We start from the raw sequence: 26202 nt of genomic DNA, 5'->3' as shown, positions 1-26202 counted from the left end.
CCTGTGTCTACTAAAAGTACAAAATTAGCCAGGTGCGGTGGTGCATGCCTGTAATCCCAGCTACTCGGGAGGCAGAGGCAGGGGAATCCCTTGAACCTGGGAGGCGGAGGTTGTAGTGAGCGAGATCACGCCACTGCACTCTAGCCTGGGTGACAGAGGGAGATTTTGTCTCAAAATAATAATAATAAAGGAATGAATGAAGGCAATGGAAATTATCCAGACATGGATCTTGAAGTGGGAGATACTCTTAATATGATGTAAAGTAGTCAGGTGAAATGATGACAGAAGGGGTCAGATTTGTCCATTGAAAATCAAATCACCGGTGACTTTGGAGAGAGCAGGATCAGGAAGGTGGGTGGCCTGAGATCCATTTTGGAGGAGTTGCAGAAAGAATGAAATAGGGAGAACAGGAAGCCGGCAAGCATAGGTGACTTGTGTAGCTCGTCCCCTGATATCCTCTGTATTCGTTTGCTAAAGTTACTGTAATGAAGTACCACAAACTGACTTAAAATGTACTACAAACTGACTTAAATGACAGAAATTGGCTGTCTCACAATTCTGGAGGCTGGAAGTTCCAGATCAAGGTGTCATGAGAGTTGTGTGAGAACTGTGAGGAAGAATCTGTTCCATGCCTCTCCCCTGGCTTCTGGTGGTGGTTTGCCAGCAATCTTTGTCATTCCGTGGCTTGTAGAAGAATCACCCTGTTCTCTGCCTTCATCTTCACTTGGCTTTCTTTGTGTATGTGTCTAATTTTCTCTTTTTATAAGAATACCAATCACATTGAATTAGGGCCCTGACCTCATCTTAACTAATTATATCTGCAATGACCCTATTTCCTAATAAGGTGATATTTGACGTACTGGGAGTTAAGACTTCAACATCTGGCTGGGTGTGGTGGCTTACACTTGTAATCTCAGCACTTTGGAAGGCCAAGGCCGGAGGACTGCTTGAGCCCAAGAGTTAGGGACCAGTCTGGGCAACATAGTATCAAACTGTCTCTAAAAAAATACAGATAACAGGCCTGTGAGGTGGCTCATGCCTGTAATCCCAGCATTTTGGGAGGCTGAGGCGGGCAGATCACCAGATCAGCAGATTGAGACCATCCTAGCTAACACGGTGAAACCCTGTCCTACTAAAAATATTTTTAAAATTAGCCGGGCGTGGTGGCGCGTGCCTGTCATCCCAGCTACTTGGGAGGCTGAGGCAGGAGAATGGCATGAACCCAGGAGGCTGAGCTTGCAGTAGGCTGAGATCACGCCACTGCACTCCAGCCTGGGTGACAGAGCGAGACTCCATCTAAAAACAACAACAACAACAACAAAAGCAAACATTAGCCAAGTTGGTGGTGCACACCTGTAAGTCCAGTAGTCCCAGCTACTTGGGAGGCTGAGGTGGGAGGGTTGCTTGAGACCCGGAGTTTGAGGCTGCAGTGAGCCATGACCACACCACTGCATTCCAGCAGTGCATTCCAGCAGAGACAGAGTGAAGACCCTTCTCAAAAGAAAAAAAAAGACTTTTGTCTTTTTTTGTGGTGTGGTCTTGGCTCACTGTAATCTCTGCCTCCCAGTTTCAAGTGATTTTGTGCCTCAGCCTCCCAAGTAGCTGGGATTACAGGTGTGTGCCACTGTGCCCAGCCAAAAAAAAAAAAAAAAAAAGAAGAAGGCTTTAACATGTGAATTTGAGGGAGAGGAGAAGAATATCATTCAATCCATAATATCCTTCTATTGTTGGAACCCAAGCAGAAACCAAAGCCCAAGAGAATGCTTTGATTTTGATGCAGGCCATATGAATCAGCCTTGCTAAGCATAGGACAAGATGGAGAACAATGGAGAATAGGTCTGGGTGGGACAAATGGATGACGTCCAGTATACCCAATCTCCATAATTCCTCCCCAGCCATGTGAAAGGCTCTGACTTTACTCCTAGGGACCCAAGACTGGAATGAGAGGAGCATGAAATTGAGCTGTCTATCCCCCTGGCTCTCTCATTGCCACCTGCCCATAGGCTGGCCGCATCCCTCCACCAAAGAAAGGCCATGACTCCTTCCAGGCAGCCCTGTCTTACAGCTACTCTCTGGTGATCTGGGAACCACTCCCTCCCTTACCCCTTGATGCCTAGGGCTAGTGCCAGCACCTTGTTATTGTTAGCCTCAGAGGCACTTGCACTGTTCCTTGATGGTTTTCCCAAATATTGCCCTCATCTTTGTAAATACTGTTTGCCCTTTATTACACTCTCATCATATTACCCAATTTGAGTGTGTCATCTATTTCTGCCAAGACCCTGACTGATACAGTGGGTATGTTTGGAGCCAACAAAAAACAACAATGACAACAAAACCATTTGTTTGAGAATTGGAATGTGTTAGGAGAGTCCATAACCAGCGGTCTGAGCACATTTACTACTGCCTGTGAATGGTTTAGAGGATGAGAACAGCTGGCATGGGATTCAGGTAACCTTGCCCAGAAAGATTTCATTCATTTAGAGAAAATTTATTGAAGGCCTACTATCATGCACCAAGCACTACTCTAGGTGCTGGGGGAAAAGGACAAATAAATCATGGTCCTTTCCCTCAAGGAGCTCACAATCTAGTAGCAGGGGACAGACATGTAAACAGTTAGTTGCATAAAGCATCACAGTGCTGTAGTAGACGTCTGAGCTAGAGATAAGAACTTTAGAATGGTCAACATATAGTAAAGGCAGAGAATAGATGGGATTGGAGACTCTTAAGAAATGGAATCTTGAAGGACTGTAATAATTGGAAGAAATGCTAGAAGAGAGTAAGAAGGAATAATTACAACAGTAGTTCAGATATATTAATCATTTACTATGTCCTAGGTACTGTGCTTTACTTAGATTACCTCAATCCTTGTCACAACTCTGTGGGGTGCTGTTATTATCCCTGTTTTATAGATGAAAAAACTAAGGCTCAAAGACATTAAGTTATGTGCCCAAGGTTGCACAGCTAGCACATGTGAAGGACAGGAATTCAATCCAGCTCTGATTCTAGATCTACTTTATTCTCTTAACTACTAGTACACTCAGCTGGGTGCAGTGGCTCATGCCTGTAATCCCATTACTTTGGGAGGCCAAGGTGGGTGGATCACCCGAGGTTAGGAGTTCAAGAGCAGCCTGGGCAACATGGCAAAACCCTGTCTCTACTAAAAATACAAAAATTAGCTGGGGCCGGGCGCAGTGGGTCACACCTGTAATCCCAGCACTTTGGGAGGCCGAGGCAGGCAGATCATGAGGTCAGGATATTGAGAGCATCCTGGCCAATGTGGCAAAACCCCATCTCTACTAAAAATACAAAAAAATTAGTCAGGTGTGGTGGCAGGCACCTGTATCCCGGCTACTTGGGAGGCTGAGGCAGAACTGCTTGAATCTGGGAGGCGGAGGTTGCAGTGAGCTGAGATCGCACCACTGCACTCCAGTCTGGTGACAGAGTGAGACTCCGCCTCGAAAAAAAAAAAAATTAGCTGTGTATGGTGATGTGCACTTGTAATCCCAACTACTAGGGAGGCTGAGACCCAAGAATCGCTTGAACCCAGGAGGTAGAGGTTGCAGTGAGCTGAGATTGCGCCATTGCACTCCAGCCTGGGTGACAGAGTGAGACCCTGTCTCAAACAAACAAATAAAAAAAACTACTAGTCTACTCAAAGAGGCAGGACCAAGGTAGGAAAGAATTTAAAGGAAAAGTGAGTAGTCAGCCATGACAAATCTCACAGAGAGATCAAAGGAACTGATGATTAACGAGATCCTTTGGATCTTGGAATTCGAAGATTTGAGGTGCACTTTGCCTGGGCAGTTTTACTAGCAAAGTGTAGTAGGGGAACTAATTGAAGTAGTCTGAAGAGTAAATGGGGAGTGTGGGGAAGTGAAGGCTTGTTTTCAAGGTGTTTGGCATTAAGGAGGAGAGAGAAAGTAAAAGAAGAGCTTAGTGAAATGAGCCTGCCTGTGGAGAAAGGGTCCTGGTTTTATGTCAGCAGCAGTAGAGTAAGATCAGTGCTATGAAGCCTAATTGTGAGGGCAGACAGAGGGGGATGAAGGTGAGGTCTGGGGTACTTGTGTTGTGGGGGTAGGGTAGGGAAGTTCACAGAGAAGTCTTGAGGGTTTAGCTCCGTCCAGGGAACTGGGAGTGAGGAGCCTCAAGGCTGTCCTCAAGGCTGCTGCCAATAGCTTAGTGGTAGGTAGGAATGATTGGCAATGTGGGTGGTACAGCAGGACCCTGACTCAGCCATGGGTGGGCACACAGACAGGGGCATGGTCCCCAGGCAAGAAGGCTGCAATCTTCGGTAGTCCATCTGGGACTGGGAGGAACACAGGGGCAAAGGAGTCCTCTCTGAGGACTTGGGGAGGATTTCAAGGAGGCTGGGTTCCACTTCTTCACAGGTATCTGAGACTGTGGCCTTGGGCTGGGAGAGATGAGGAGAGGCATTGGATTAGAGCAGATCCTGTGGGAGGAGGGGCTGGACTGTACAGGAAGGAGAAGGGCTGGGGTAGTGCTGGGGTAGTGCCTGGGGATGGCACGCTGGTAGGGCAAGGACCTTGAACAAGTTGTGTTGTTGGGGCAAAGATCCAGTACCAGGCAGGGTTGGTGGTGGGCACAGGGGAGGGAACCTCACTCACCGGACTCAGGGCTGCAGTGTCCCTAAGGTACTGGCCTAGGACTCGGTGCAGATCTGGAAGTGAGGGCCACAGGGCATGCCTCAGTCTCCTGGGGGAGAAGAGAAGCAGACTGAGCCATGGCAGTGAATTGGTGTGGAGGAGGAGAGCAGTTGGGGTGGGGGAGCAGTGAGGCCAGGGAGTAAGACTTGGAGAGATAACAGCATGGTCAAGGCAATAAAGTCAGGCAGGGGAGTAGAGTAAGAAGAAAACCTCAGGTAGGGAAGTGAAGTCAGTGGTGGGCAGGTTCAACAAAGGGTGCTGCAGTTTCCTCAAACATTCCAATGTTTGTTCTGTCTGGAACACTGGATTCATTCCCTCACCTCATTGTGGGCCTCTGTTCAAATGTCATCCCTGACTACCCTGCCTGAAACACAGTAGTCCCCCTTTATCTGCAGGGGTTATGTTTCAAGACTCCCAGCAGATGTTTTTTCTATACGTACATACCTATGATAAAGTTTATAAATTAGGCACAGTAAGAGATTAACAATGACTAATAATAAAATAGAACAAGCATAATAATGTGCCAACATCACTACTCTTGTTCTTTGGGGCCATTATTAACTAAAATAAGGGTTACTTGAACACAGCACTGCAATACCTCAACGAGTCAATTTGATAAGCAAGACAGCTGCTAAGTGACTATGCGGCAGAGAGCATATACAGCGTGGAGATGCTGGACAAAGGGATGATTTACACCCCGGGTGAGACAGAGCGGCATGGCAAGAGATTTCATCATGTTACTTACAATTTAAAATACGTGAATTGTTTATTTCTGGAATTTTCCATTTAATTTTTTTCGGACCTTAATTGACCGCGTGTAACTGAAACCACAAAAAGTGAAACTGTGGATAAGAGGGGACCACTGTAGTACCACTTCCTTTCCCCATGACAGGCTATCTCCTGCTGTACTTCATTTTTCTTTATAGCACGTGACTTGTACATTTATTGTATTGTTATATATATTTCTTTTTGTCTATCTCACCCCACTAGAACATATGGTCCCTGAGAACAGAGAGTTTGTCTATTTATTCACTCCTATATTTCTAGGGTGTAGAATAGTGTCTGACCTGTAGTATGTGCTCAGTAAATTAGCTGAATGAATGAATGAATGAATGAATGAATAAAACCAGTGGAGCTTATTAGTAAGTTATCTGGGAAGAATATGGATTAAGGTGTGTTGGAGGAACCTCAATTCTTTTTTTTTGAGACGGAGTCTTGCTCTGTCACCCAGGCTGCAGTGTAGTGGCACCGTCTTGGCTCACTGCAAGCTCCGCCTCTCAGGTTCACATCATTCTCTTGCCTCAGCCTCTCCAGTAGCTGGGACTACAGGCACCCACCACCACGCCCGTCTAGTTTTTTTGTATTTTTAGTAGAGACGGGGTTTCACCGTGTTAGCCAGGATGGTCTCGATCTCCTGACCTTGTGATCCGCCTGCCTCGGCCTCCCAAAATGCTGGGATTACAGGCGTGAGCCACCGCGCCCGGCCAGAACCTCAATTCTTTAGCCTCATATTTCCATGTGGAGGGACGTCAGCAGAACATTTCAGGCTGCTTCAGTGACCTCACTGATATCTCTCCAGAGGACGAGGTGTGACTTACCTGGTAAATTGGGGAAAAGGAACTGAGTATGCCTTCTCAGCAGACCACCTCCTCCTACTTCTCCAACTTTTTTGTTGGATCTGGCTACCTTCATGGAGGCTACCTTTCAGTCTGCTCATACATATGGGCAGATTAAAAGTTCAAAGAGAGGTATGTTCAGAGGGAGATGGTAGCCCACGAGAGTGGCACCTGAACCAACCCAGGACCATCAAAAGACACCATCTGGAGGAGCTGACTTCTGAGCTAAGTCTTCAAGAAGCAGCAGATGAAGGACGGAGGTGGGATGCATTCTACCCTTCATGTTTATAGCCTCCAATGGCATTTCTCCTCAGCCTTCGTCTTCCCACATAAATGAGTCACTCATTAATAACATTTATTTAAGGGCCTGCTTTTTGGCAGGCACTGTGCTAAGGATTTAAAGATGACCAAGTAAGGTATAATAGGGAAGATATATAAAGAAATAAACACAGTAAAACACTACTGGTACTGTATTGGAGCACAAAGCAGCGGCCAAACGGGGGAGGGTCAGGAAAGGTTTCTTATGAGTTGGTGAAGAAAGTTATTTACAGATGAATGGGTTTAGTCAGACAGGGAGGCTATTTCAGGCAGAGGGGACATTATGTGCAAAGGCACTGAGAAGTAAAACCTGACTTGTGGAGAAAACCAGTTTGGAAAGGCTGATGCACAGGGTAGAAGAGGCTGAAGTGCTTGCTGGCAGGGGTCGATTTTGCAGAGCCTCGCTTGTCATCATAGGGAGCCTGGACTATATCCTGGGAGCTATTAAAGGGATTTAAGGAGGGAATTGATAGGTTCATGTGCGCATTTTAGAAAGATTATTCTGTTGGCTGTGTGAGGCTAGATCGGAGCGGGAAGAGGTTCTGTTTCAGTGAGTCAGGGCTAGAGAAAGGGGGCCATTGTTTGGACTAGGTTTAGGAGGTGGGACCTGTTGGCCAATTGGATGGGGGTGGAGTGGGCAGTTTGGCTGAAGGGTGGACGGTGGCCTAGTCGCCAAGGTGAGCAGCAGGAGGCGGAGCTGTTCGAGGTGTGCGGTATAGTGGGCGTGTTAGAGTGTAAGGAGTCGCGGCAAGTCCCAGAGGAGACGTGCAGGAAGCGGCGAAGCCGTAGGTGCGCACGGGCGGTGACCGGAGATCTAGAGTCACAGAGCGAACCGAGAATGCCTGTTTAGAGGCCTCCGGCTCCGCCCGGTCCACCACCAGTCTCCTGCCTGGCGGGGGTGGTACCTGTAGTGTGCAGGAAACTGCCACCTCAGCAGCAGCAGGCCCAGGACGGCGCTGAGGCCCAGCACTAGCAGCAGAGCGGTCACCAAGGAAATCCAGGCTAGGAGACAAAAAGGGTCAGACCTCTGCCCACAGGGCCTGAGCCCCGCCCTCAGCCCGCCAGCCCCTGCTCTGGCCCCGCCCCTCGCCGCCCTGGGCACTGCGGGCGCCCGCGCAGCCGTCAGGGCCCCGCCCCTCTCCGAGCCCCGCCCCTCCCGCCTCCGACGCCCCGTCCCTCCCGCACCCGGCGCCCAGTCCCTGGCGCAGGCGCTGTGCGGCTTTGGCGCGGCCGGGGCCTGCCTCACCGGTCTCGGTGGCGGTCTCCACCCTAGCTGGATCCGACCACGAGCTCCAGGGACCTTGGTAGGTGGGGCCATTGAGCCTGGCGCGCAGCTGTAAACGGTAGCGAGATCGCGGGCGCAGCTCCAGGGTCCCTCCTCGGGCCCCGAGAGGCGGCTCCAGCACCTGCACAAAGAAGTGTGCGGTGGCCCGGCGTCGGGGCTTCGACAGCCGGGCGTCTGTTTGACCCAAATCCTACAGCTCCGAATCCCCAGGCTGTCGGAGATCCCCACAAAGAGCCCCACTGGCATAAAACACGCTTCCCGGCAGAAACAGGATAGAGCGCCCTAACCGAAAGCCTCTCCCCAACAGGATCACGCTCTGCCGGAGAGAAAGGCGCCAGACCTCACCTCAGAGAGCTACGTATCCTAACACCAACACCCAGGTACACCCTCGGCAAGGATCCCGGTACACACGCACCCTGCCCTGTGCTCTCACAACTCCAGGTCGGGCGATGGACACCCCCAGAAACAGATATATTCAGAGTCACATAGACCATGCCACAAATAATACTCATGCTGCGGAGGATGCCAGATTTGCGTCACGTGTACAAGCAGGAAGACAGCAAACATTTATGAACTGTGAGATACTCCAAACATTGGGTTAAGCAAGCACTGGGGAGAAAGCAATAAAACACCGTCTCTTACATGTCTAATGAGGGAGACCCAAACAGGTAAATAATCACAACAATTAATTAGTGCAAGGCACCATGGAAGTCCAGAGAAGCATTTAATGCTTGGTTTTGTGCCACAGAGTAGTTTAGTGTGCTAAAAGCCTGGATGACAAGGCTGGATGGTCACAGATGAGGCTAAGGCAATCCTGGTAGGAATTTGAGGACTGTTAGTACGTTATTGCCATCAACTTAGTTGTTGATGAGTAAGGGGAAGGGGTAAGGGAAGAGCAAGAAGAGTCAAGGGTGCTTCCAGGCTTGGGTACTGGGTACTGGGTACTGGGTACTGGGTAAGTAGTGGTGCCATTGTCAGAGACAGGAAACAGAAGAGAAGTTAGTTTGAGGAAGATATACTTTAGGGTTCCATTTTATAGAGTTCAACAACAATCCAAAGGAATCAATGGTAATGTCAGGATGGTGATTACCTTTGGTGGCGGGGGATGTGGCGGGGCATTGGGAGCTTCTGAGGTGCTGGAAATAATTTATGTCTTGATCCTGGTTATGGTTACATGGATGTATACACATGTACAGACTATTTGTACACTTTGTTGTATGTAAGTTTTATCACAATAAAAAAGTAAAGCTTCAGGAGGAAGAGGAGTTCCATTCTGGATAGACTGAGTCTGAAATGTCCAGGGGGAGGAGGTTTGGTGGAACCATAAGATGTTGCACATAGTTGTATATATGTGTGGCAAATGAGAATAAAAGTTGACAAACTAATATTTAAGTAACGTATATTGGGCACTTTCCTTATGCCAGTATTTAGATATAGTATTTAATTTTTACTATAACTCCATAAGGTAGATAGCTTCATCCCCATTTCACCAATGAGGAAACAGACTTCAAACGTTTTGGTAATTTGTGGTTTGTAAATTCCTTTCCATATGGGAATTAGAATGGTAAAATTGCGATTGTAATGTATGGCCATTGAAACCATGGAGTTGAAGCACTCACCTGGGGAAAAAATTTTTTTTTTTATCAGAGGAGAAAAGAGCCTAGGATGAGACTGTAGGAAGCACAGCATTTTGTGGAAGGCTGGCAAGGAGGAGACAGGAGAGGAGAGTGAGAAAGTTCAGTCAGAGAGGTAGGAGGAAAATCAGGGAAGACTGATATCCCAAAGACAAAGGGAAGAGAAATGTTAAGTAGGAGTAGCCAGAAGTATCGGATGCTCAAGAGAGACTAAGATACCAGTTGAATCTGATAAACATAGATATACTAGCAGAGACTGGATACATAGACACTTTCACTCCTGCTAACAGGCATGGCCAACCCCAGGGATCCCCTGCATAGTGAGGTCTGTGGGCGTTTGTTGCTTGACCATACCTTCCAGTCCTGATGGCCTTCTCCTGTGTATCGGAGTTGATAGCAGGTCTCTTGGGCTGCCCAGGATGATGGGTGCTGCCACTCCAATTCCAGATGCCCGCTGGAGATCTCCCTCCAGTGTAAGTTTGGGGTGGGGAGGCGCACTACAGGGATGTCAGCAGGGAGCAGCTTAAGTCCTTCTGTGTACGAGGCGTCATGCCACCAGAACCATTGGTCAGAAGGGTCAGAGTTGGGGATCCTGGGCACAGGGTCAGATTCAGTGGGGCTGGGAACTATGTGGGAAGAATGGGGAAGAAAGTTCTTACCAGCCTGGTGGATCCAGAAAGGGGAGCCCAGGTAACTGTGAACAGCACCCAGGGCTGTGGTCACCTCCACAAGGATGTGAATAACGCTGTCATTTCGTGACTTGAAGTGGCAGCGAGAGAACTGTGGGGTCTGTAATCCTGGATTTGTTTTCTCTTCCTCTTCACAGTCCTCCCAGATGGGGTACCTAAGACCCAGCCCCACAGAGTCATTGAATCAGGCCTGCCCCAGAGACTAATCCCAAGGCTTCCCATCCCACAAGAACGATGGCCTGCAGGGATTATCATCTAACTCCTTCCTTCAAGGGGCCTCTAGAGCTTTCCCTCTGTCTTTATGCCATGATGTTTTCTTTTTTTTTTTTTTTTTTCTTTTTCCTGTGTTCATTTGATCATTTGTTTGTTTTTGCTATTTTGCCATGATGTTTTCTGAAGTCAGCTTTGGTGTCTGGCCTCTTCCCTTTGAGGAAAGACCTAGCATGATATGTGAAAACAGCATGGGTTTTCACCAAGAGTTCAGGTCTTGGCTTACTTTTGTATAACTTTGGGCAAATGACTTGGTTTATTTCTGCTCCAGTTTCCTTCTATTTGTAAAATGGGTTAATGATACCAACCTCACAGGATTGTTTCAAAGATTAAAGAACCCTCATCTTTCTGGAGAAAAATATCCTATATTTTTAACGTGTTCTCATACGTCATTCCTCCTACTTTCCCCTATGTGTTATTTTGCTATTAGATTATTACAATAGTCTCCTAACTGGCTTTTCTGCTTTTGTTTTTGCCACTACCTTCAAGTTGTTCTCCACATGGCTACCAGAATTTGTTTCCACAAATGTTGATGTGATAATGTCCAGAATATAATGTCACAAATCTATTGATTTTGATCTTTACCACTGCTATGTTAGATGAAGCCACTATTATTCCTTGCTTGGATTAAGGCAAATTTCTAACTGGTGATTCTGCTTCTACTCTTATTTATTTATTCACAGAGAAACATATCTTTTAAAAATGTCATTCAAATTGTCATCGTTTACTGCTTAAAATCCTTTAGCGGCTCTTCATCCCACTTTGAATAAAACCCAAACTCTTTACCAGGCCTATGGGAGTCTGTGATTTGGTTTCTCCTTGCCTCACCATTCTCATCTCTTATGATTCTCATGCCAGTTTATCACCCTTTATCCACACAGGCCTTCTTTCTGTGCCGCAGATATGCCAAATGTGCTATCTTTGCACTTTGCCTTTGCCCTGGATTGCTCTGACTGCAGGTCTTCATGTGACTCATTCTTTCTTGCCATTTAGATCTCGGCTTATCTATCACCTCCCTGGTGAGGCTTTTCCTGGCCACTCAGTCTAAATTAGCAGTACCCACCCCGCCCACCCACCACACGCCCCCCTTTAGTCTCTATTATAACTTTGTTCCTTTATTTCTTTACTTACTTGTCTCCCCCTCCTTTTCCCCTCCCCTCTACTAATGTAAGCCCCAACAATGCTGGAACCTTTTCCATTTTATTTATTTTTAAAAATGTTTTGAGACAGTCTTGCTTTGTTGCCCAGGCTGGAGTGCAGTGGTGCGATCTCAGCTCACTGCAGCCTCTGTCTCCTGGGTCCAGGCAATTCTCCTGCCTCAGCCTCCTGAGTAGCTGGGATTACAGGCACCTACCACCACACCTGGCTAATTTCTGTATTTTTAGTAGAGATGGGGTTTCACCATGTTGGCCAGGCTCATCTCCAACTCCTGACCTCAAGTGATCTGCCCACCCTGGCCTCCCCAAGTGCTGGGATTATAGGTGTGAGCCACTGAGCCTGGCCCCTTTTCCATTTTATTTGTTGTGCTATTTATCCCCAGTGCCTTGTACAAAGTCACCCTCAATAATTCTTTATTGAACAACTGAATCATGTCTCCCTCTTGATTATAACCCCTAAGTGGCTCACCATCACTAAAATGGGTATGTTTACCCATTTAATCAACAAATAATTTATACTATGTGCCAATTGGTACTGTGCCAGGCCCTAAGAGTGCATAGAGGAATAAGCTTCAAAGGGCTCTAATTTCAGTGGGAAAGACAGAAAAACAAACATGCTATTTTTCTGTGATGTGCATAGACTGGCTTGGGAGCATCAAAGGGGAGCATCCAACCCAGACTAGGAGGCTCAGGGAATGCTTCCTGGATAAGGCGATGTTTAGACTGAGTTTTGGACTAAAAATAGGATAGGCAAAAGGGACAAACAGGCATCCCAGGCACATGGTTGTGCATAGATAAGAGAGTGTGGTGCTTTGGGGGAGATTCTAAGTGGTGCAGATGGTTTTCGCATAAAGGGCCTGGTGGTAAGTGGTAAACGCAAGACTGCAGACCATGTCATGGATGGCCTTATGGCCTTTCTGGGGAGCTTGAACTTGAATTACTGCTAACTTTGTAGTAGTTATGTAGACATTTAAGGATTTTCAGCAGGGAAGTGCTTAAACTGGCTTTGTACTTTAGGAAGATCATTCTAACTGCAGTCTGTAGAAAGGATTTGTGAGGGGCGACTAGAAGCAGAGAAATCCATTATGACACTCTTGTAGTTTTTCATGTGCTAAGTGATGAGGATGTGAAAATAGAATAGCGGCAGTGAGATAGAGGGGAAGAGATGACTGAAGAAATATTGAAAAGGTGAAAATGACGAGACTATTTCTGGTTAGGCCTGGAGGGTATAGGAATGAGAGAAGTCCAGAATGATTTCTGTTTTTCAGTCCAGGAAAACTGAGTTCGTGGTAGGATCGGGGACAATAAAGAAAAAGCAATTTTTTAAATTTAATTTTATTTTTTGAGAAGGAGTCTTTTCTCTGTTGCCCAGGCTGGAGTGCAGGGGCATGATCTTGGCTCACTGCAACCTCCGCTTCCCCGGTTCAAGCATTTTTCCTGCCTCAGCCTCCCAAGAAGCTGGGACTACAGGCATGTGCCACCACGCCCGGCTAATTTTTGTATTTTTAGTAGAGATGAGGTTTCACCATGTTGTCCAGGCTGATTTCCAACTGCTGACCTCAAATGATCCACCCACCTCGGCCTCCCAAAGTGCTGGGATTATAGGTGTGAGCCACCGTGCCCAGCAGGAAAAGCAAGTTTTGATAGAGGAAATGATGACTTCAGTTTTGCTACTCTTTAGTCCACTCAGGCATCTCTATCCTATGGATATCTATGCAGTGATTAAAAAGAATGAGTTACATCTTTTTGTAATGATCTCTGAGACATGTTTTTAAGCAAAAAGGCAAACTACATATAAAATGTAATCTAATTTATATTTAAAAATTAAATATTAGGCTGGGTGTGGTGGCTAATGCCTGTAATCCCAGCACTTTGGGAGGCTGAGGTGGGTGGATCACTTGAGGTCAAGAGTTCAAGACCAGCCTGGCTAACATGATGAAACCCCATCTCCACTAAAAATACAAAAAATTAGCCGGGCGTGGTGGCGCACGTCTGTAATCCCAGCTACTTGGGAGGCTGAGGCAGGAGAATCGCTTGAACCCAGGAGGCGGAGGTTGCAGTGAGCTGAGATTGCACCACTGCACTCCAGCCTGGGCAACAGAGCGAGACTCTGTCTCAAAAAAAAATAATAATAATAAATAAATATTAGGCTGGGCATGGTAGCAGGGCTGAGATGGGAGGATTGCTTGAGCTCAGGAGTTTGAGACCAGTCTCAGCAACATAGGGAGACCTTGTCTCTACTTTTAAAAAAAAGAAAGAAAATGCCTGTAGTCCTAGCTAATCAGGAGGCTCAGGTGGGAAAATCGCTTGAGCCTGGGAGGTCGAGGCTGCAGTGAGCCATAATCACGCCACTGCACTCCAGCCTGGGCAATGGAGCAAGACCCTATCTCAAAAATAATAAAATGTGGCCGGGCGCGGTGGCTCAAGCCTGTAATCCCAGCACTTTGGGAGGCCGAGATGGGCGGATCACGAGGTCAGGAGATCGAGACCATCCTGGCTAACACGGTGAAACCCCGTCTCTACTAAGAAATACAAAAAACTAGCCGGGCGAGGTGGCGGCGCCTGTAGTCCCAGCTACTCGGGAGGCTGAGGCAGGAGAATGGCGTGAACCCGGGAGGCGGAGCTTGCAGTGAGCTGAGATCCGGCCATTGCACTCCAGCCTGGGTGACAGAGCGAGACTCCGTCTCAAAAAAAAAAAAAAAAAAAAAAAAAATAATAATAATAATAATAATAATAATAAAATGTAAATGTTGTATATAGATGTATGTAAATACATAGAAAAAACTGGAAGAATATATTTAAATAGTTAATAGTGGTTTTTTTTCATTATTCATTAGTTCAACAATTTTTTACTGGGCACCTACTATTGGTAGGTGAGAATATATTGGTGAATAAAAACAGACATTGATCTTGCCCTCATGGATCATATTTGGTCAAGGTCAGACTTTCTCAATTGGAGTTCTAAGAGATTTTTTTTTTGGAGACAAAATCTTGATCTGTTGCCCAGGCTGGAGTGCAGTGGTATAATCATAGCTCACGGTAACCTCAAACTCCTAGGCTCATGCCGTCCTCTCACCTTAGCCTCCCAAGTAGCTAGGAATACAGGCACATGCTACCATGCCTGGCTAATTAAAAAAAAGAAATTTTGTAGAGACGAAGTCTCACTATGTTGTCTAGGCTGGTCTCAAACTCCTGGCCTCAAGTGATCTTCACACCTTAGCCTCCCAAAGTGCTGGGATTACAGGTGTGAGCCACTGGGCCTAGTGAGATTTTTATTGTCAACCAAATAATCATATAAAGTGTAAATATAAAAGTGTGACTATGATAAGTACTCAAGAAGGAGAGGTATGGCCGGGCGCAGTGGCTCACGCCTGTAATCCCAGCACTTTGGGAGGCCGAGGCGGGTGGATCATGAGGTCAGATTGAGACCATTCTGGCTAACACGGTGAAATCGCATCTCTCCTAAAAATACAAAAAATTAGCCAAGCATGGTAGCAGGTGCCTGTAGTCCCAGCTACTTGGGAGGCTGAGGCAGCAGAATGGCACGAACCCAGGAGGCGGGGCTTGCAGTGAGCCGAGATTGCGCCACTGCACTCCAGCCTTGGCGACAGAGCGAGACTCCGTCTCAAAAAAAAAAAAAAAAAAGAAGGAGCGGTACATGGTACAACAAGAATGTATAATAGTGCTATTGGACTTAATAAGGAAGGCCAGAGGAGGGTCCCTAAGAGAGTGACGCTTGAGTTGAGATTTGGAGGATAAGTAGAGGTTAAGTAAAGACAGGAGGGTTGGGTAAACAGCAGTGTAAAGACCTAGAGCAGGAGGGAATATGCCAGATATGAGTGGACCACAGAAGGCCCGTGCCGGAACATGGGGATCAAAGGGCAGCATAGCGCAAGATGAAGCTGAAGAGGTAGGTAGGGTCTGAGTCTCAGAACTTTTCAAGTCCATGATAGAGGTTTTTTTTTATCCTAAGACTAGTTGAAAGCTATTGAAGATTTTTAAGCAGAGAGTGTTATGTTCATTTTTGCACTTTTAAAAGATCCCTTCAGGCCAGGAACGGTGGCTCACACCTGTAATCTCAGCACTTTGGGAGGCCGAGGCAGGTGGATCACCTGAGGTCAGGAGTTCGAGACCAGCCTGACCAACATGGTGAAGCCCCCTCTCTACTAAAAATACAAAAAAAATTAATGGGGTGTGGTGGCACATGCCTGTAATCCCAGCTACATGGGAGGCTGAGGCAGGAGAATCACTTGATCCCAGGAGGTGGAGGTTGCAGTGAGCCAAGATTGTGCTATTGCACTACAGCCTGGGCAACAGAGTGAGACTCTGTCTCAAAACAAAACAAAAAGTTCCCTTCAGCACCTGTGTGAAGAATTACTTGGAAGACTCAGGGTGGTCAGTTACTACATCTTTTCAGTAGCTGAAGAGAGAATTGATGATGGGTTGTAGTAGGATAATGGCAGTGATAGACAAGTGGGCAGATTCTAGAGTTAGTTAATAGGTAAAATCAATACAACTTGGTTACAGATTTAGATATGGAGAGGATGAAGAATTAATGAGGTGCTTGGTGGAACTCTTTGAAGGCCAGGCTAAATTTTTTATGGCTTTGATAATGAGAAATTGCAGTACATATTTGAGTAGGGGGAGACCATGCAAAGTTAGAGCTTTACAAAGGTCATACACAGTTTGAGCTTAACAAAGATCACTCTGTTAGCAGCATGGGGAATACACTGGAGGTGAATTAGACTGTAGGCTGTTGCAGTGGTCCCAGTGACATGACTAAGGCTGAACTAAACCAAAGCATTCCCAATGGGAACACAGAGGGGTTGAGAAGATAAAATATCGACTGGAGAATGAGAGAATAGATAAGAGAGCATTGAAAGCTGTATGGATTTGGGACAAGGGAGGAGAGTGAAGACGACCAAGAACACTCTCTTCCTTTTTTCTGCAGGACTGTGGCTCACTCCCATGACACCAACCTCAATCAGCAGTTCAGCTCTCACCTGTCTCTGGGGCAGCACCGTGCCCTGCTGTGGTAGAAGAAACCTTGGGATCTAGCATGGTCCTCTTGCTGCCATTGACAGGTAACATTCTTCAGGTCCAAGGTAAAGCATTGCAGTCCAATTGCCACTAAAGTCAAAGAAGTAAGTCCCATCAGGGTCCGTGTGCCCCTACTGTATAGGGTGTTCAGATCATTTCTACACATACAACTTAGAACATGGACTCCTATTCTCTCTTCTTTCCCTGAACATAGTTCATCCTGTCCAATGGCAAGTTCGAGATCATCAGGGAGCACCATGGTTCCCAGAGCTTGAGATCCAGCCCAGGCTTCCCTAGAGCTCTTCTTTTATCTGCTCCCCATCTCCCTATTCCTTTGTGGACTCACCTGCATCTCCAGGCAGGTCCACAGTCACAGGGAGGGACCAGGATCCCCAGGAGCCACCGAGGGAGATCCCATCAGGTTCGCTGCGCAGCTGCAGCCAGTAGGAGTTGCCAGGCTGGAGTCCTGAGATGAGGCAGCTTCCACCCACTGCTGTCAGAGCTGAAGCCTTGGGAGGAAAATCCCAGCTTCACAATCTAGGTCTGCCTGTCAGCTGAGACAGCCTCCAACCCTTATATTTGCACACTATCCCTGTGGAGAGGAGCTCAGCTCCTTGCTGGATAGATATGCACACAGACCAGGGGCCAAGTTGGTGGGTTTCAGGTGGTGTTCAGGGTTTTGTTGGGAAATCTCCATTAATTTGGAGGCCTAAAAGACTTCAGATCAGTGGGAATGACCCAAAGTAGGAAGCCCCTAAGTAGACATGGCTCATATCTGAGCCTATACTAACTCTCCAAGGATGAACCCAGGTCTGGAATCCCCAAAGTATGGTCTGTCCTTTCCTGGGGCAAGATTGAAGGTAGGAGATAGGAGGTGAGGCAGAAGAAGGTCAGCATACTTCTCTAGTTGGGGAGGTCTGCTTTGGTCCATCTTGCCAGGGCATTGTGGGCTGAGCACATGGAGACTGGTCCAGAGCAGAGGCTGAGTGTGGCCTCTGCAGAGCAGGGCAGCAGGTTTCTGTGGCGATCAACTGTATGACCGTGGGACCAGTGGAGTTCTTGAGATCTTTGGGGCCATAGCGGAGTTCGTACCTCAGGAAATCACTGATTTCTGGAGCTGGGGCCTCCCAGCTGATCTGAAGTTCCCCTGGCTGGCTCCCACCCATGGCCTTGATGATACTGGGGGGAGCCGGCAGGCCTGAGGGCAAGACAAGGCACATCAGAACTCTGAGTACCACAGTCTATGGCTCAGCCTCTGGACTGCAGAGAGGGGTGCTGGGGGCTGAATTGGGGCAGCTTCTGGATTCAAAAATTGTAGGCTGTCATTCTCCTGGAGGGCAGGCTAGGGAGGCTCCTGATTCTGTTCTTCCCTCATGAGAACAGTGACTTCATTGCAGTATGATGGCTAGCTAGACTCAGTGCTTCTTGGAAGCAGGGATCCCGTCTTCTCCATATCCCATCACCTAGCCCAGTGTCTGGCACACAGTAGGTATTCTGGAACTCTTGAATGGATGAATAAATGATTTGTTAATGATGGGAGGACCAGGGTGTCCCTGGTGTAAAATGATATGTGGGGCAGTTCTAGCTCTAGATGCCAAGGCTGGGAGGAATGACAAGGGAGTCTTGGGGTGCCTCGGGGGTCTGTTAATAGGGGTATCCGTGCTGAGCCGGAAGGGCACAGATAAGTCTGATTCCAGGAGCTGGACTGGGGGCAGCAAGTGGAGGGGCCGGGTGACAGGAGGATGACTCTTACCTACACTGTCCACAAAGAGGACTCGCTGAATCTGAGTCTGGTTTAGGAACACATTCTTCACCCAGAGGTGCAGCGGAAAGAAGAGACGCACTTCTTCCTGGGCTGGAAACTGGCACACGTATCGGGTTCCAAAGCGGGGCACGCTCTGAGAACTCAGGGGGCAGGCACGGGGCTTCTCCCTGTTGGCATAGCAGAGATCCCTCCTACACAGCCACCAGGCAGAGCCCTGAGGACCCAGACCTGGGCTCATGCCCAACTTTTGTCTCTAGTACTGCCATTTTTCTTCTTAATGCCTGGGATAGGTGGGATTAGGGGTTATGTAGGGCTGGAGTTGGGGCCCACATACATCCAAAGCACATCTGTTCAAAAACTGGGTACTTAGGGCTTGTATTCAGAGTGATCCTCGGACGGGCAGGAAAGCTGCTGGAGTGGGACTCAGCTAAATGCAGGGACAGATAGATATATGGGGAGTGGGGCACAGTCCAGCACCTACCCCGGGTAGGCATACAGCAGCTGGTATGTCCCACTGGGTGCTGCCTCTTCCTCATCCCAGAAGCAAGTGAGGTCCTCAAATGTTCGGGAGAAACACTTCAGGGGCTCTGAGTCCGAGGCCAGCAAGGAGACATCTAAGGAACAGCTGGTGAGTTGGCCCTGGGTCCTCCCAGGCATGTTTACGTGGAAGAGGAGGGGACCAGCAGGAGAGCCTCTTACTCTACCTCCCCTCCCAGGGCCTTGCATCCCCTCCCAGGGCCCTGCATCACCTCCCAGGGCTCCCTCTTCCTGGGCATAGGTGATCTCCACCCTCCGTGCACCTCACCTTGGCTGCTGACTTGGGCCAGGTTTTGAGGGGCCAGGAGGAGGCAGGAGGTGACCATGAAGAGGGCCCAGGAGGGCATCTTCTCCGCCACTGTGTGCCTGCCTTAGCCCATCCTCCCTTCAGGAAGCCGGGCCCCAATCCCCTCCCAGGCCAGCCCCTCAGGTTCCTGTCAGATACAGCCCCACGTCCTGTCCCTGTCCCTGCCCCTCTGGGGCCCATCCAGACCACACTGGGGCCAGGGGCCAGGGGAGGGAGAGTGGGCAGGAGGGAAGGAGGAATTTGAAAGAGAGGACACAGGCCTTTTGGTGGGAGGGAGATGGGGGTTGTATATTTGACTGTGTACCAAAAGGCAAGTCAGCCTCTGTATCTATGTTAATGATTATAGAATGGTATAACAGCATCAGAATAGCAGCCTTTACTGAGTACTAACTATGCTGCCATGTGTTAAGCACTTTATATCCATTCACTTAGACAGTCCTCACAATAGTCTTGTTATTTCCATTATAGAGATGAGGAAACAGATGTAGAGAAGTTAAGGATTTGCCCAAGATTACATATGTACTAAGACATGAAGCTCAAGAGGTCAACCTTCAGAACCCATGTGAGTAACAACCATACTGTGCTATGCTCTTAGGAGGCTAATGTGCTGAGAAATGACTGTCTGCCCCACAACATGCCAAATGGTGGGTATTTCCACTTTAATAGTTCTGTGACTTTGTGCATGAATAAACACATTCTCTCTGGAACTGGACATGCCCTCTCCGTTATGGGCGGCCTCCACGGCTGCCTCTAATCCCTTGCTACTCAAAGTGTGGTCTGTAGACCAGGAGCAACAGCATTAGGTGGACACTTATTAGAAATGCAGAATATTAGGTCCCGCCCCAGGCCTGTTAAAATAGAACCTGCATTTTACCAAAATCCCCAGATGGTTTGAATGTAACTTAAAGTTGGAGAAGCAATGGTCTTCAATACTTTTATCCTGTTTGCTCAGAACCAGTGGGTCGGGCTGGGTGCAGTGGCTCACACTTGTAATACCAGCACTTTGGAAGGTCAAGCTGGGTGGATCATCTGAGGTCAGGAGTTTGAGACCAGCCTGGCCAGTATGGTGAAACCCCATCTTTACTAAAAATACAAAAAAATTAGCCAGGCGTGGTAGCGCTTGCCTGTAGTCCCAGCTACTCAGAAGACTGAGGCATGAGAATCTCTTAAACTCAGGGGGCAGAGGTTGCAGTGACCCAAGATTGCACCACTGCACTCCAGCCTGGGTGACAGGGCAAGACTGTCTCAAAAAAAAAGAAAAAGAAAAAAAGAAAAATTCAGTGGATGGCTGGTCTCAGCTCTTCAGCCTGTGCTCATCTCCTGTCACTGAACCCCAAGCCTTCCCCTCCGACTGCTCTGTATATGGATTTTATGCCAATTCTAGGAGCCTTGACTCTTGTGTGGGTGGGAGTGGGGACAGGAGATGAGTTGTGGGGAGGGCGCATAGCCACATTAACTCCCATTTTTCGCCCCTCAGGCCTTAGCTGGGACTCCCATTGCTGGCTTTACAGACTAAGTATCCTCAATATCACCTTCCTGTCTTCTTCCTTCTTAATTAATTTTACTAACAGAATTGTGGGAGGTGCTGGAGGAGATGGAACTCCTTCAGCCCTCCTGTGAAGTCTTAGTTTCTCTGGCACCATTTCTCTGCAAGCAGTCCCTGACTCAGATTTGTCTTTAGCTGTACCTGGCTCTCACATTATGAGGACTGATGGTAATGACATTGGATGCCTTCCCCAGTCCCCAGGCAAGGGCTACCCAAACTTCTGTGAGATCAAGTGAGAGGGGAAACACAACTTGAGTGTTCATGCAGTCCCATGGCTTTGATGCTCTGTATATGCTGATGACTTCAAAATGATATCTCTAGCTGTGACTTCTTCCCTGGGCTCCAGATTTGGATCGCCAACTGCCTACTTGACTTCCCCACTTGCATATCTAAAAGCATCTTATACTTTTAAAAATTTTTTGTAGACGGAGTTTTGCTCTTGTTGCCCAGGCTGGAGTGCAATGGTGCAATCTCAGCTCACTGCAACCTCTGCCTCCCGGGTTCAAGCAATTCTCTTGCCTCAGCCTCCCAAGTAGCTGGGATTACAGGCGCCCACTACCACGCCTGGCTAATTTTTGTATTTTTAGTAGAGACAGGGTTTCGCCATGTTGACCAGGCTGGTCTCGAACTCCTGACCTCAGGTGATCCACCTGCCTTAGCCTCCCAAAGTGCTGGGATTACAGGTGGGAGCCACCACGCCCGGCAAGCATCTTATACTTAAGGTGGTCAAAATAAAACTCTGGATTCTCATTCCCACCTCTAACCCTGTTTATTTGGTTTTCCTCTAGCCTTGCCTACCCCTGTAAATAGCATTACCACCTACTTAGTTGCTTGAACCAACACCCTCCATACTCGTTGATCCCTGTCTCTCTCTTACTCTGCATTCTACATCCAATTAATTAGCAAGTCCTGTCAGACCTTCCTTCAAAATGTATACTGAATCTGAACACATTTAACCACCTCCACCCTTACTGTCCTAGTCCAAGTCTGGGTTACTATAATAGCTTCCTAACTGGTGTCCCACCTCCATTCCCACCCTCACCCCCCAGGCTGTCCTCCACACAACACTGTGATATGTTTAAAATGCACATCGGATTTCTTCACTCCCCTCTTAAAATCCTCCAAAGATTTCCCACTTAGAATACCACTCAAATGCCTTCTGATGGCATGCCTGGCCCTGCCTGACCTGGCCCCTGCCTACTTGAATCTTATCTCCTACTTTCTTTCTTCCCTCTCAGCCAGCCACAATCATCTCACTGTGTCTCTCATCTTAATCCTCTTCGTATTCAACCTTTCTGCAACACTTGATAATCTTCATCCTTCCAATGTCACATTCTCCTGGTTTCCTGCTACCTCCTATCACATCCCCACTCAGTTTCCTTCTGTGGTTGCTCTTTCTCTTAAATCTTGCTGCCTCCAGGTGTCCCTGCTCAGCCCTTTCTATTGCCAGAGTGATCGCATGGCTTCAACTCTGTCTACACACTGGTAACTTGCAAGATCTCATCAGTCTCTCGAACTTCAGATTCTCAATTGGACATCTCTATTTGTTGTCCCATAGGCACTTCAAACTCCCCAAGCCCCAAATATAACTAACTCCCATACACCCTTTGGGTCCTCTCTTCAAGCTCTGTTCTGCATCTCTCATGGGCTACCTAGGCTCCTAAGCCTGGAACCTGAGAGTTATCCTCAAACCTTCCTTCTCCTTCTACACCTACATCTAAGTCCTGTGTCTTCTACAGGGAGGCGGTATAATAGCAGTTAAAGGTGCAGAGACCGCAAGGGGCTTGTATATGACTGTCAGAAAGGGGCTTTCTGAGAGTTGAGAAAGGGGCTCTCTGCTTCTGCATGGGAGGAGGTCCACTCTCTATCCCTGTCATTTTCCCATTTTCTTTTGCTTCCACACAGCTGAAAAAAGTAGTCTTCTCCAGGCCTTGATTCCTTCCTTCCTTCCCTCCCTCCCTCCCTTCCTTCCTTCCTTCTCCCCCCCTTTTTCTTTTTTTGATGGAGTCTCGCTCTCTCGCCCAGACTGGAGGGCAATAGCACGGTCTCGGCTCACTGCAACCTCCGCCTTCCAGGTTCAAGCAATTCTCCTGTCTCAGCCTCCTGAGTAGCTGGGATTACAGGCGCCTGCCACCATGCCTGGCTAATTTTTGTATTTTTAGTAGAGATGGGGTGTCACCATGTTGGCCAGGCTGGTCTCGAACTGTTGACCTCGTGATCCACCTGCCTTGGCCTCCCAAAGTGCTGGGATTACAGGCGTGAGCCACCACGCCTGGCCCAGGCCTTGATTTCTTTAGAATATCAAACAGGAACTGGGATATCTAGGAGAAAGGAGGCCATATAGGTCTGCCTGCTTTGGTGAAGGAGTTCTGCAGGCTCTTGAAAGTCCAATGCTGCTCAGCAGGCCTAGGCTTTCCTTTTGGGATATAAGGCCAAAGACCTGGCTTATAAAACTGGTACTTGATCTCTGGGTAGCTATCGTTCAGAGAACTCAAGGGGTTGCTGGATGAGGATTGGCTCAGGCTATGGTGTGCTGACAAACTGGCTGGGGTGGGGTAGGGTGTTCTGTTTGGTAACATTTGCTGCTTTTTGTGGTGTAAATACTTCTGTCATGGCCTGTTTCAAGCTACTAACATGATGTCACTGAGCAGTGAGCTGGGAAGATAACTGGCTCTTGGCTCTCGTGAGCCTGTGCCTGTGCACTTGCCCTTTATCTCCCCATGTTTTCAGATTTCCCAACACCTGCTGGTTTTTTTCCAGTTAGAAAATTAGGGACAGGTAGCTTTAGGCACTAGGATTCTCTATCGCCTCATCTCTTTCTCAACATTGCTAGTTGTCTCTCTAGAACGATGGTTCCGGCCGGGCACGGTGACTCACGCCTGTAATCCCAGCACTTTGGGAGGCTGAGGTGGGCGGATCACCTGAGGTCAGGAGTTCAAGACCAGTCTGACCAACATGGAGAAACCCCATCTCTACTAAAAATACAAAATTAGCCGGGCGTGGTGGCACATGCCTGTAATCCCAGCTACTCAGGAGGCTGAGGCAGGAGAATCGCTTGAACCCGAGAGGCGGAGGTTGCGGTGAGCTGAGTTTGTGCCATTGCACTCCAGCCTGGGCAACAAGAGTGAAACTCCATCTCGAAATAAACAAACACATAAATAAATAAATAAATAAATAAACAAATAATGATGATTCCATTTATACACTTAGCAGCGTGTTAGGGTGCTGTATTTCCCCCACATCTTTGTCAACTTTTTTGTTTGTTTGTTTTTGTTTTGACAGTCTTAACTCTGTCGCCCAGGCAGGAGTGCAGTGTGGGACGCACAGCCCCTGGGAGGAGCCTGAGCTGCCTGCAGGAAATCACCCCTTCCTTGGGGGCGGGAGGGGAATGAATGACTCAGGGCCAACTGGTGGGAGTTCTGTTTTTGTGGTCAGGATGGGCTGTAGGGAGGTTCCTGGGATGAAGTACTCACTGGGTTCGCCTTTCCCAGCTGCCTCCTAATGAGGCTTTTCCTCTGACCTTTTCCATTCTATACCTGGAAACAAGTTTGTGCTACTGGTCTGGTCTTTTGCTCCAAGCCCCACCCAACCCAGGCCATCTCCTGTGAGAATATGGCTGTTGAGTGAAGCAGTGAGAACTGAGGCTATAACAGGTGCGGGCAGGTGAGGCTGAGCATTTAGGACTGTGCTCTGGACCTGCAGTTTGCTGACTTGCGTGTATTGGGGTCCTGGGTCTTCAGTGCTACAGTGGGAATGGGGAGACCTTCTGTTGGGCGAGGGTATCTTTGGGGCCCACAACCTGGAACGTGGTGTGTGATTGATATATTTGTGGTGAATTTGGAAGTGTACTATACCCAAATCTGGCCCTTTCACTGTGCCAGAGAAGCAGCATAGTACTGTGGCTAAGAGAGGGAGCAAGAATATCCAGGTTTAAATATCAGCTCTTGGCCAGGTGCAGTGGCTCACGCCTGTAATCCCAGCACTTTGAGAGGCTTGAGGCAGGAGGATCACTTGAGCCCAGGAGTTTGAGACCAGCCTGGGTAACAAAGGGAGACACCCCTCTCTACAAAAAAATTAAAAAAAAAAAAAATAGCTGAGCATGGTGGTGCATGCCTGTAGTCCCATCTACTTGGGAGGCTGAGACAAGAGGATTGCTTGAGCCCAGGAGGTTGAGGCTGCAGTGAGCTATGATTGAATCACTGCACTCCAGCCTGGGAGACTAAGCGAGATCCTGTCTTAAAACAAGAACAACAAAAACATCCACAAAAAACCGCTCTGCCCCTTACTAGCTATCAGATTTTAGCCAAGTTACTAGCCTCTCTAGTCCTGTTCTCTGTAAAATGAGAATAATAATGGTACCTACTAATAGGGTTGTTGAAGACTGAATGAATTAATACATGCAAAATGCTTGGAATGGTGCCCAGCAATTAAGTACTATGTAACTATTAGCTGTTTTTATTCTTTTAGTGACTGGTATCACCACCCACCCATCATATAAACAGAAGCTTGGCAGCGATCCTAGACTCTTCTCCTTTCAGTCCCATATTCAACCCCTGTCCATTCTTTCTTCGTGTTATTTCTTCCAGTTTGCTACCACCACACCATCGTTTCACTCACACTACTATATATAGTGGTCTTTCACTGATCTCCTTGCCTTCACTTAAAAAATAAACCCAGCTTGGCCAGGCGCGGTGGCTCTTGCCTGTAATCCCAGCACTTTGGGAGGCCAAGGCGGGCAGATCACAAGGTCAGGAGATCAAGACCATCCTAGCTAACACAGCAAAATCCTGTCTCTACTAAAAAAAAAAAAAAAAAAAAAAAAAAAATTAGCCAGGCGTGGTGGTGGGTGTCTGTAGTCCCAGCTACTTGGGAGACTGAGGCAGGAGAATGGTGTGAACCCGGGAGGTGGAGCTTGCAGTGAGCCAAGATCGCACCACTGCACTCCAGCCTGGGCGACAGAGCGAGACTCCATCTCAAAAAAACAAATGAATGAACAAACAAAAAACAACCCAGCTTTATTTGGATATATAATTCACACACCGTACAACTCACCCATTTAAAGTGTACAGATCAGTGGTTTTTAGTATATTCACAGATATGTGCAACCACAGTCAAGTTTAGATCATTTTTATCACCTCAAAAAGAAATCCTGTACCTTTTACACTCATCCTTTTATCTCCCCAACTTCCTTCTAGTCCTAAGCAACCACTAATCTACTTTCTACCTCTATAGATTTGCCTAGTATGGAAATTTCATATAAATGGAATACGACTACCATATGTTGTCTTTTGTGACTGGCTTCTTTCACTTAGCGTGGTATTTTCTTTTTTTCTTTTTTTTTTTTTTGAGACGGAGTCTCGCTGTGCTCCCAGGC

The 26202-nt window shown here is 47.7% G+C and overlaps 1 protein-coding gene across 1 annotated transcript; it reads right to left on the bottom strand.

Moving 5' to 3' along the window:
• Window positions 1-2351: 2351 nt before the first annotated feature.
• MPL (MPL proto-oncogene, thrombopoietin receptor) lies at window positions 2352-19367 on the bottom strand. Its single transcript, XM_025355013.1, has 12 exons — window positions 19244-19367; window positions 18920-19052; window positions 18427-18605; window positions 17573-17871; window positions 17020-17182; window positions 16637-16763; window positions 10177-10361; window positions 9872-10014; window positions 7845-8004; window positions 7504-7600; window positions 4626-4713; window positions 2352-4411 (listed from the first exon to the last, which is right to left on the bottom strand). The coding sequence occupies exons 1-12, from the start codon at window positions 19320-19322 to the stop codon at window positions 4157-4159; spliced, it is 1908 nt and encodes a 635-aa protein (XP_025210798.1). The 5' UTR covers window positions 19323-19367; the 3' UTR covers window positions 2352-4156.
• Window positions 19368-26202: the final 6835 nt, after the last annotated feature.

This window comes from Theropithecus gelada, chromosome 1, assembly GCF_003255815.1.
Source record: "Theropithecus gelada isolate Dixy chromosome 1, Tgel_1.0, whole genome shotgun sequence".
Classification (NCBI taxonomy): Eukaryota; Metazoa; Chordata; class Mammalia; order Primates; family Cercopithecidae; genus Theropithecus; species Theropithecus gelada.
The sequence above is the reverse complement of the archived record's forward strand: the minus strand, read 5'-3'. Positions and strand labels throughout refer to the sequence as shown.

Bases quoted from the DNA above. Each gene is read 5' to 3' on its own strand.
- MPL (XM_025355013.1), bottom strand. From the start codon at position 19,322: ATGCCCTCCTGGGCCCTCTTCATGGTCACCTCCTGCCTCCTCCTGGCC. The intron at 16,764-17,019 runs GTGAGTCCACAA...CTTTGACTTTAG, and splicing joins GGACCTGCCTGGAGATGCAG to TGGCAATTGGACTGCAATGC. The intron at 10,362-16,636 runs GTGAGAGCTGAA...GCTGGGTCTTAG, and splicing joins CGGTGCTGCCCCAGAGACAG to GTACCCCATCTGGGAGGACT.